Source organism: Xenopus laevis, chromosome 8L (assembly GCF_017654675.1).
Source record: "Xenopus laevis strain J_2021 chromosome 8L, Xenopus_laevis_v10.1, whole genome shotgun sequence".
In the NCBI taxonomy this organism is placed as follows: Eukaryota; Metazoa; Chordata; class Amphibia; order Anura; family Pipidae; genus Xenopus; species Xenopus laevis.
The window spans coordinates 121,344,024-121,355,916 of NC_054385.1; the positions used below are offsets into that span (position 1 = coordinate 121,344,024).

Sequence of the window (11,893 nt, forward strand, 5' to 3'; positions counted from 1 at the left end):
CGCCGGCGGCGAAACACAGGAATTTGCCTCAAATTCGTGCCAGCCAAATTTATTCGCCCATCACTAACCACAAGTAATAAAAAATGAAAACCAATCGCAAATTATCTCAGAATATCCCTCTCTCTAACAAAGAGTTAACTCAAAGGTGAACAACTACACGTGAGCAGGGATGATGGGAGTTGTAGTTTAGCAACAACAGCAAAAGAACCACGAGGACTGTAGTTTGCCTACGGTGACTTGGGAATATTACATTGGCTGAATCAAGCAGATAAGAAAGATAATAAATGTAAACTGAAGCTGCAGAACAAGTTAGAATAAGGAAATACTGGAAGGGGCGGTGCTGAAAGGGGTGGAATTTCCCGTCAACTCATTGTAGTATAACCTGGAGTATAACTACATTTTATTAGCATGTGAGAACGTTGGCTTCAACCTGAGGAATGAGCCAGCCATGGATTACTCTGATAGCCCTTGTGTTATTCTCACCGCTCCTTCTCAGCTCAGGTGAGTGTCTTTACAACTGTTTGTTTCTGAATTTATTCTCCATGTATGAGGAACTCACACACACAAGCCTGTAAGCAAACGCACATTCACACTGAAACAAATATACTCACTGACACAACACATTCATATGACCAAGTATTTCCTTCTGTGTATGCGTGTGTGTGTCACTCATACACAGAAGTAAACACATACAAACACCATGATCATATATTAACACTCATACAAACCCACGCCGTACTTTAGAGTTACTGTGTTAATGAAAAAGTCCCGCTTTTCTCAATCTGAAGTTGCGTTTTTTTCCTGATCCGATTTTTTTGTGATGTTTTAATGATTTTTAATAATGAATGAATCCAACTTTTTTTTAATTTAAAACATCAGAAAAAATTGTATTTTGATAAATAACCCCCTTAGAGTCTTTCTTCTTCTTCTTCTTAATATTATTAACGTCTATTTGTAAGGCGTCAACATATTGCACAGTGCTGTAAAATAAATGTGTTAATACAAAGAAATCAGGTGAAATATATACATAGAACATACATACGAGGGCACATTTACTATTGGTCGAATATCGAGGGTTAATTAACCCTCGATATTCGACCGTCGAAGTAAAATCCTTCGACTTCGGATCTCGAAGTCAAAGGATTTAGCGCATCTCCTTCGATCGAAGGAAAAATCGTTTGATCAAACGATTCGAAAGATTTTAATCCATCGGTCGAACGATTTTCCTTCGATCAAAAAAAGCTAGGAAAGCCTATGGGGACCTTCCCCATAGGCTAACATTGGTGCTCAGTAGGTTTTAAGTGGCGAAGTAGGTAATCGAAGTTTTTTTTAAAGAGACAATACTTTGACTATCATATGGTTGAATAGTCTAACGATTTTTAGTTCAAATCGCTTGAATCGAAGTCGTAGTCAAAGGTAGAAGTAGCCAATTCGATGGTTGAAGTAACCAAAAAAAAAACTTCGAGATTCAAAGTATTTTTTATTCTAATCCTTCACTCAAACTAAGTAAATGTGCCCCACAGAGTCCAAAACATTATTGTAACGTAATGCATTGTAAGTCTTCTGGTTTCACATATTCCCAAAGAAAACAATGCAAAAATAATCAAAAAGTAAATTACTCTTTAGTGACCAATTTAATGCACATAAATGTAATGTTAACATCCCAATGATTAAGGTTTTGCACAAAGGTCTCCAGGAATTTCATGTCACCCCCTCCCCCCCGGGGGATAAACATATTATTATAACATAACATTCAGCACAAACCCGGTGAATGAAACATCAAAAGGGTAATTTATTAATGCCTAAAACTAGAGCACTGAGGGTGCAACATCACACTATGTAATGCTGATTTACCCAGCACTTGGCATCTGGGGCGGTTCTGCACTCTGTGTCTTGTATCTGAATAACAAGCAGGTTAGAAGACAGGCAGGGAGTTGGAAAGGAATTGTCTACAAGCCTCCACCCACTGATCTTGCATATGGTACTGACAAACACAGGACTGACATCAGGCAGGGTACAAAGAATAATAAACACATTGCCTTGTGCCCGCCCTGCTGTCTGTATATGAGCCCTCAGATGGATATCTCTAACCTACAGGGTAGAGTCAAAACCAGGCCCGGATTTGTGGTGAGGCCACAAAGCCTAGGCCTAGGGCGGCAAAAAATCAGTGGCGGCATGCCGCCCAGCCACATGCCACCACTGTGAAGCACTGGGGAATGCAGCATGCACGCTCACAGGGAGGGGGGTATGCAGACGGGCTCAAGAACGGGGTGCCCGCCCACAAAATCCGGCGCTGGTCCAAACATCTATCTTTCTATCATCTATCTATCACCTATTTATCTATCTATCTATCTATCTATCTATCTATCTATCATCTATCTATCTATCTATCTATCATCTATCTATCTATTTATCTATCTATTCATCTGTCTATCTATCTGTAGCTTTCTAGCTTGACACTCTTGCAGCAAGACTCTTATAGGGGATAAAGAACTAATTACCCCGTATTAGTGTCTGTCAGGTACCCAGTCTGCCCAGGTAACAGAATCCATGGTGTGTCATTATTCAACAGCCTATATAGAGGGTGCACCTTGTTTCTTGGAGTTTTCGATTGACAGTTGACAGGCAACGTCTTATCCTATTTTTCATTCTTTCTTTAGAAGTACCTGACATTCAGGTTCATGGACTTGTAAATAGAACCATCAGGCTCATGCACCATTTTGGCACCAACTCTGAAACCCAATGCACCGTGCGGTGGACAAAGCGAGGACAAACAATGGAAGTGGCTGAATACAGAAGCAATAGATTTACATTAAGCAATCAATTCTTCCAGAACCGAATAAACTTCAGTAAATCTGAATTAAGGATCTATAACCTGAGGACGGAGGATAGCGGACACTATATTATATCCTGCAGGTCTTCCTCCAAAGCTCCAATAAAGGAGAAAAAGTACATGCTTGCTATTCATGGTATGTATCCTATACTAAATCATCTACTTGCTGATTATACAAATTGGGCATAAAAATGGGTTTAGATTACATATATCCAATCTGGACAAGAAAGTTATCTTATAGTTTAATGCAAAGTGTAGATGCTGGCACAGTAACAATCTACATGGAAAAAACCTGCCCATTATGCTTTTTTGTGGCAAACCGAAAATACAATTTTAGTTGTGCCAGGGGCAAGGAAGCGCTGTAGTTTTTGCCCACACTGGGCAGTTGGTATATAGGGCTGTGTCCAATGTGTCTAATTGGCTTGAGCAGCTGACGCTAGGAGGTTTCCAAGGGGTAGTTTATATTTATACATGGATTTTTCAACATTTCCTTTTTTTGGCTTGAAATTACCTTGTATGTTGTTTAAAAAGGTGTTTTGCCATAAAACATGATGAGCTTTAAGTATACCAAATATACATGCCAGATTTGTATGTTTTCATTGCAGAACCTTTACCTACTCCAACCATCAATAAAACCCCAAGGGAATGTAATGCTACTGGATGTAATATCACCCTTCAGTGTCTCATCCCAAATACCTCACCAGAAGTGTCTTGCCATTGGGAGATCCTACAAGAAGTCTCCATGAACAATCGCGCCTTTAATGAATGTACCATCCAGGTGCTGTTGGCATTCTCTTCATTGGACACAGAGTATGTCTGCTTCATAAACAACCCTGCCGATCAGAAAGTTGTCTCAGTCAGTGCCTGGCAGTTGTGTTCTGTGTCAGGTGAGTGAACACTGATCAGAATGGGCTACAGCTCATTGGTAGATTCCATTACAATAGATTTTTCATCTATTTTATTCACCTTTTATGATGATTTCTCTGTGCTCACACTAAAGGCCGCTGTACTTTTTGGTTGATGTTTATCTAATGGAAATGTTAGAGGCAGTTCACCTTGTGATGATTTAGCAATCCAAGGTCGTTGCATTATGTAATCTTAAATCTATCCATACATATAAATAAAATAGAACTGAAAAGTCCTGCTCCCAAATAAAATATTGCAGGTCTGGCAACAGAACATACTATACAGTATACCATTACAGTGAGCCAAATGTTAAATTATTGAGGTAGTAATTCTCAGTTGTAAACATTGGGTACAACTCATGGCAAACCAGAGGACATTCTTGACCTCCCCTACTGCATAAGGTTTCAGGATATATATATATATAGAAAGAAGATCAGCACTCTCTGTAGTTTTGGTGAAAACTGTGTTGATTTATTAATCAAAAATCACATCTTATCCTTTTTGATTAATAAATCAACACAATTTTCACCAAAACGACAGAGAGTGCTGATCTTCTTTCTACATATGCATTATACTTGGACCGTGCACCTCTGGCTTCATTCTTTGGTTTGAGTGCAGGCACTGTGGGACTCTTTATATATATATATATATATAGGTATAGAAAAGATCGCACCCGCAGGACTTATTCTTAAAAAAAGAAAATTTATTGTGAATAGATGCTGACGTTTCGGCTGAGACAACAGCCTTTCTCAAAGTGCTCAATCTCAGCCGAAACGTCAGCATCTATTCACAATAAATTTTCTTTGTTTAAGAATAAGTCCTGCGGGTGCGATCTTTTCTATACCTATTTGATGCTACGGCTCCTGGACTGCACCCAGGCACGCTTGACCTGCATTTTGTGAGTGCCGGATCTCCTGCTCTATATATATATATATGTATATATATATATATGTATATATATATATATATATATATATATATATATATATATATATATATATATATATATATATATATATATATATATAGCGCACCCTTGAGTGCACTTTAGCTGTGGATTTCTGGATGTGTGTGACCCGGCCAAACCGCTTGTACTTGGTACTTTGATGTTCACAGAAATAATAGAATAGCTTTAAACAAAAATATTCCCTCCGGGGGGTTCAAGGTGCTCCAGGTGAGCTAATATCCAATATATAAAAGTAACAGCAATAATAGACTTAGAAGATACTTACCACTCTCACTAGGCACTATCCCTCCAGATGAACACTAAGGCTTGGGTTTCTCAGCCTGGGGTCTTGTATCTGGGCACCTTATATGGTCCTCACCCACTGTATTCAGCCTGGGGTGTTGGTACCCTATCTGGTCCTCAACTCACCCGCTGTAGTCCCTGCTCTAGTGGTTTACACACCACTGGGTCATAACCCCACTACTTCTCCTCGTTGGAGCCACATCTGCTCACTAGCTACCCTGTGCTGACTCTCACTCCTAGAGTGACTATTGCCGTATTCACTATCGCTAAATCACACTTATCTAGCTTTACCAGCAGACCTGGACCTGTAGTACCTCTCAGTGAGGCAAAGTCCCAGGACAGACCCTGAGCACATGGGGCTAAACCCCTTTATACCTTTGAACTACTGCCCCTTTAATTACTGTGGACCCAGGGAGATGGCCTTGCTGTACTTCAGAGCTTTCTGGATAATGAGTTTCTGAATTAGTCATTCCATACCTGTACAAAATACACTCTACCTACCTTAATGTTGCTCTAAGAAAGAGACATTTAACATGTAACTCCTTTCCCTATCTATCGTAAATAGTGAAGCAATGGGTGGGGGAAACACTACTATTATTTAAAATATATAGGGAATAATGTACCCCCTCTTATAAGGTATAAGGATATTATAAATTACCGAGCAGCTTCATAACCATGTTTTTATACAGGTCATGAAATTCTGAGGTGACTTCTAATATCATCATATTTTGCAACTTTATTATACTACACCCAGTGTAGTATAATAAACTTTTATTATAATACACACAGAGTCATGTGACAGAAATGACATCACTAAGCTTCGATTATAACCAATGACATCACTGAGCACCAGATATATTTTACAGGATATTCATGACTCTTGGGTATTATATTTGTATTATTAGGAATGATTAAAACATACCTGGCACTTTTTGTGTATTAATCATTAGCATTATTAGTAATCCCAAAAATGGATTTGATGCTTGTTTGGTAGAAGAGCGTTTAAATAGTTCTGGTTTGTAATATATTTATTGATCTTCGGGAAATCAGCCATTTTAGGGCCAGAAATTACTTTTTTGCCCCTTAAGGCTAAACTGGCACCTAGCCTGCTCTGGGTTTTATATGCATACTTCTCAGTCAGTCTTGTGGAGCGATTCAGAAAGATTTAATTTGATGGGTAGCTTTAAAATCTCAGTTTTAACCATTGTTTTGTATGTTCTTTTATATTTTAAGGCCTGATTATGATTCAGTGTTTGAACTGGAGATGGTGGCTATTAATTGTACTGGGAATTAGTTTGACAGTTCTTTTTGCAGTGGTTCTTGTGAAATACAAACTGTATAAAAGGCCCTGCAAGGAGAAGAAAGGTAAGAGTCATTGTAGTATAAATTGATGTTAAAGTGATACTGCCATGTTCACACAATCACTTATTTCTGAAAAATATACCTGCTTCTCTCCACCCCCATCACTGGAGGTGCAGAAAACACCCAAGAGGCTGGAGACCTTGATCATATTGGTGCACTAGTGTATTGTGTTTTTGCCCTACTTTTGTAAAGTGTTACTGACACTTTACTTTAAAGGGGTTGTTCACCTTCCAAACATTTTTTCCAATTCAGTTGTTTTTAGATTGTTCCCCAGAAATAAAGACTTTTTTCAATTACTTTCCATTATTTATTGTTTACGTTTTTTTCCAAAATCTAAGTTTAAAGTTGAATGTTCGTGTCTCAGGTGTTTGAGTCTGGCAGCTGCCTGTAATGAAACCCAGAGATTCTGCTCAGCAGGGACAAAGATAAGAAATGTATCAACTAAATGTATCCATTTAGAACAGTTTACAGGGTCGGCGACCCCCCACCCTCCCAGAGCTGCTTCAGAAGGAGAGAAATGACACTTTACCCTTCAATATTATAAAAACCATCATACATAGAAGAGTCCGAACAGACTACATTTTTATATATATATATTTCAAGAGGAACAAAATATGTAATTCATAATACAAAATCCATGTCACATTTTGCAATTTATATATATATATATATATATATATATATATATATATATATATATATATTTAAATTTGTTATGATATTAGCAGTTATATAGTCCAAATATCATGCATTTACTCATGATATGGATTAATTGTAGCTTGAGAGTAATTTGTGTCCTATTCCTTACTGTACTTAGCGAGCTTATATTAAATTGCTTGCACCTTAAAGGAAAGCTACATTTCAAAAATGTGGCTAAAAATTCCATATTTTATATACTAAACTTATTGCACCATCTTAAAGTTTCAGCTTGTCAATAGCAGCAATGATCCAGGACTTCAAACTTGTCACAGGGCGTCACCATCTTGCATTTATCAACATTGAACCTCATTTTCCAGTTTGCTGCCCAATTTCCCAAATTAGACAAATCCCTCTGCAAAGTGGCAGCATCCTGCATGGAAACTATAGTTCTGCACAATTTAGTATTATCTGCAAAAATAGAAATGGTACAAGTTGAAAAAACAGAGGACCAAGGACAGACCCTCTCTCTACAAACATTATTTCAATTAGAAAATGTTTAATTTCCCACCAGTCTATCTTTTAGCCAGTTCTCTATCCATGTACAAATACTATGTTCCAGGCCAGTATCACTTAATTTAACCATTAACCTACTGTGTGGCACTGTATCAAATGCTTTAGCAAACTCTAAGTAAATCACATCCACTGCCATCCTGCAGTCGAGTCGAGGTTCCTGCTCACCTCCTCATAAAGGACAACTAAAATAATTCTGGCAAGATCTATTACACATAAAACCACGCTGACAATAACTCATAGTATTATAATTTGCAATGAAGTCAATTATCTTACCCCTTATTACCCTTTTGAAAAGTTTTCCTACCACTGACATCAGACTAACCAGCCTATAGTTTTTAGGCAGAACAGGGGATCCCTTTTTGAATAGCAGCCCCACATTAGCAATTCACCTTTGTAAATCTTTACATGTTTTAGTCTCTATAGAATTTCCTCTTTTGTAGATATATATCATTTGTTGTATTACTAGAATTGGGACCAATAAGAAGGAAACCTTCATTAGCTGGTTCCTCATTTGTGTAGACAGATGAAAAATAACAGTTCGGGATCTCTGCTTTTTCTGTGTTCTCCCCAACTGCCCCCCCCCCTAATGTTAAGGTCCCTTCTCCTTTTTGCTTCATTTTACCATTTAGATATTTAAAATATATTTTGGACTCATTTTACTCCTTGCTGTAATATCCTTTTTCATCCAAATATTAGCTTGCCTGATTTTGTTTGTTTTGTGTTTTTGCATGATTTATTGGCCAACCTGCAACTCATAAATGTCCCATACAAAAGATCTCTCCAGAATGTCAATAAATTATTTTTCCCTTTTTATTCCACAGAAAATAGAGAGAAATCCAATATTCCATTAAATGATCAAAATAAGGTAGGCATACAATGTTTATTTAAATTTTTTGCTGCAAAATAAAAAATGCTAATTCTTGATTTTTGCAATCAAGTATTAATAAATCTTCCCCTAAAATTTTTAGAAATATATTTTAATAATTTTGTACATCTCTGTTCACCCTTCTACATCCTTGTAGACTCTAAAAAAAATTATATATCTTCATAGAGTCTACCTTCCAATTATTTTTCTGAAAATGTATTTTTTATATTATATTTGTGGACTTTATGCTCAGGAAAGAATAAAAATGGAATATACCCATTAAACTTGATTTTATTGCCTTATATAATTCTCATTTGGTATTGGGAGAGACAATAGCCCTCATTTGCAAAGCTGAACACAGTGTGGAAATCCATTTTTTTATCGCTTAGCATACAGCCCTTGAATTAAGCACTGATTGCATTGGTCAGAGCAGAATCCAAGAGAAATGGGCACATAGTCATCCCTTCACTGGGCCCTAACTTGGCCAACATTTTCATGTACAAGTAACCCACATTGTGGCCCTGAACTGTGTTTCCTGACTCTGCAACGAGGACTGAGCCCTATTTAATGATAGCTGTTCCAATAAAATATTGTATGCATGCCAGTTATAACATTTCTAAACATTTATTGCTTATTATTATGCTTATTATGTCTTACAGAACAATAAAGATGGGTCAAAACAAGACAGACAGGGGGGAAATATATCAGTAGAACCAAAAGCCGGACTTATAAAAAGACTAAAAAAAAGGATATCAAGCCGAAGGAAGAAAAGACAAAAGAAATATGCAGATGGACCCGGGACTGGCCAGTAATTACAAACATGGGAATATTTGTACATAAATTTCTTCTTTTTTTTTTTTACACAAATTTCTCACTATTTTTTTGGAAAAGAGAAATACATTTTCTGTTGCTTACTCACATGAAAACATTTCTAAGCAGCTAATTTCTAAACAGGATGATATCCAGGGGTGCTGGTAGGCCTGAAATTGTGGGACATGTGTCCCAGATAATTGGCCCAGTTCAATGGGTCTCACAAATCACTTGAAATTAAATTTATTTGTTACTGTATGCTGTATGTATATACACTCGACTGCCAATGTAGCATCTCTCGCATGCAGGTTATTAGTCCTATTTTTAATGCACACCGCTAGCTACAGGTCTGTGGACTAATTTGTCTGAGAAGGTACCAATGGCACACACAGGGAGCATAGGGCAGGCAGAGTATGACCCACATAGGGAGCATACGGCAGGCTAAGTATGGCACACAGCGAGCATAGGGCAGGCAGATTATGGCACACACAGGGAGCATAGGACAGGAAGAGTATGACACACATAGGGAGCATAGGGCAGGCAGAGTATGACACACATAGGGAGCATAGGGCAGGCTAAGTATGGCACACAGCGAGCATAGGGCAGGCAGAGTATGACACACACAGGCAGCATAGGGAAGGCAGATTATGGCACACACAGGGAGCATAGGACAGGCAGAGTATGGCACACACAGGGATCATAGGGCAGGCAGATTATGGCACACACAGGGAGCATAGGACAGGCAGAGTATGGCACACCAAAGGAGCATGGGTAGGCATGTGTGTATGGTGGGGTGGCGGCCGATTTGAGGTTTAAACAAGTTCTTTTTTTCTAGTCTGAAGGGGTGTGACATGACCCCCCCTCATGCTCAAGGAAAATCCTCTCTATACCTTAGACAAATTTCTGAGATGTTTGACCCACCTACTGCATGTAAACGACTCAACCTTAAAGTCTGACCATATAAGATATTGCCTATAGATGTTTTGGGTGAGAGGGTGTGGCTTGCAGGGCAGCCATCATGGGGGGACAGGGGGGAGAGTTGTAGGGGGCCCAAGGGTAAGGGGGGCCCGGCCATGCCGTACTTTCTTGATTAGCCGGGCCCCCCTGCTTTCTGAGAGCACAAGGGGAGGTATCTTCTGTTCATTACTTCCCCTTATTGGTCACTGAGTTTAAGTCCCGGTTGAGCTGCTCAGGGATTGGATAGCTGAGGTTTGAACTTCTCCTCCAGCTCATCCAATCACCATGCAGCTTTACCAGGACTTGAAATTCTGTGAACAATAAGGGAAGAAAATGCTGTCACTGGAAGAAGATGCAGCCACCTGTGCTCCCCTCCTCCCTTCTGTAATTGGCAGCTCATTGACAGCAGGTGGGCCACACTAATGAACTAAGTGCAACATGGCAGGGCCCCCCTAAAGGTAACCCTTTGTGGTCCCTGTTGTGTGGTGGGGCCCTGGGCACCAATGTTTTTTTTTTTAAACTTCTGGGAGGGGGAAGTTTTTTTACATGGACGTTTAAGGGGGGCCCTGACCACCAATTTTCTTACAAGTGGGGGGGGGGCCTGGCCACCAATTGTTTTTCCCCATGTGGCCACCAATATTTTTTAATGGAGGGCCCTGACCACATATGTTTTTTTTTAATGGGGGCCCTGACCACCAATATTTTTTTTATTTTTTTATTAACATGTGGGAACCATAGCCACCAATGTTTTGTTTTTTTTAGTGTGTGATGGGGGGTGAACCTGTGGGGTGGGGAGGGTGGACCTGTAGGTGGGGCTTGTGGTGGGTGCAGCCCAGGGAGCCCAGGACATTTTTTCGTATGGGGCCCTGCGATTTCTGATGGCGGCCCTGGTGGCCTGTAGGATAGTGTTAGCCGCACAATATTTTCTGTATAGAGACTTCAGTTTAGTATTATCCATACCATTTAGTAGTCTAGAAAATTGATGTTGACTTTCTGATAATCAAAGGTAAATTGTAATCATTATCATTAAGATATTCAAAAAAGTGTAAGTATAACTTATCTCCAGCCCAGATTAGAAGGAAGTCATTATTATTAATAATAATAGTAATAATAATAAAGAATATGGTGGCTGAACTCATTATTTTTATATACAGTATGTAAGTGTTCCCACCAAGCCATACAAAGCTTTGCATACAATGTAGCAACTTTTGCTCCCATGGACATTCCACATTTTTGTTAAAAAAAAAAACACTTGCAGGTGGTGTGGAATACATGAATATTGTGCTTTGGAATTAACAGTGGCCCAATTAAGTTCCAATAACAACCTTTGAAATGATTTTAAAGGATTATGTGTCAGCAATTTATATTTATCTAAATCTGTCAACTACTACTAGTCCTCCCTTATCCACTGATCTGATGACTATATTGTTATTAGATTTAAGATTATTAGGCCAGGGTCAGATGATGGTGGATCTAGGCCGGCGTTTCTCCACAGGCAGAGAATCTGCTGCCCCACTGCTCTCCCCCTCCTGGTCTGCTTACACTTACAAGCATTGTGCAGGCAGATGCGACAGATAGTGATGGGCGAATTTGCCCCATTTTGGTTCACCGAAAAATTTGTGAATTTCCGTGGCGAAAAATTTGTGAAACGCATTGTAGTCAAAGAGCGTCAAAATTATTAATGTTACACCAATGTTCA

The 11,893-nt window shown here is 38.9% G+C and overlaps 1 protein-coding gene across 2 annotated transcripts; it reads left to right on the forward strand.

The window, feature by feature from the left end:
- The first annotated feature begins 346 nt into the window (after positions 1-346).
- Positions 347-9,816, forward strand: LOC108699374 (T-lymphocyte surface antigen Ly-9). 2 transcript variants are annotated; one of them, XM_018231409.2, is made up of 6 exons: positions 347-501; positions 2,661-2,969; positions 3,439-3,720; positions 6,222-6,353; positions 8,384-8,427; positions 9,087-9,816. In XM_018231409.2, exons 1-6 carry the CDS (start codon positions 438-440, stop codon positions 9,237-9,239), a joined length of 984 nt encoding a protein of 327 aa, XP_018086898.1. In that variant the 5' UTR covers positions 347-437; the 3' UTR covers positions 9,240-9,816. The 2 variants fall into 2 exon arrangements, with proteins under 2 accessions (XP_018086898.1, XP_018086900.1); XM_018231411.2 differs by lacking the exon at positions 6,222-6,353.
- Positions 9,817-11,893: the final 2,077 nt, after the last annotated feature.

What these genes read in the sequence shown, in the direction of transcription:
- LOC108699374 (XM_018231409.2), top strand. Translation starts at nt 438, where the DNA reads ATGAGCCAGCCATGGATTACTCTGATAGCCCTTGTGTTATTCTCACCG. An exon ending in GTACATGCTTGCTATTCATG is followed by an intron (nt 2,970 to 3,438) that starts GTATGTATCCTA and finishes TTTTCATTGCAG; the next exon opens with AACCTTTACCTACTCCAACC. An exon ending in GCAGTTGTGTTCTGTGTCAG is followed by an intron (nt 3,721 to 6,221) that starts GTGAGTGAACAC and finishes TTATATTTTAAG; the next exon opens with GCCTGATTATGATTCAGTGT.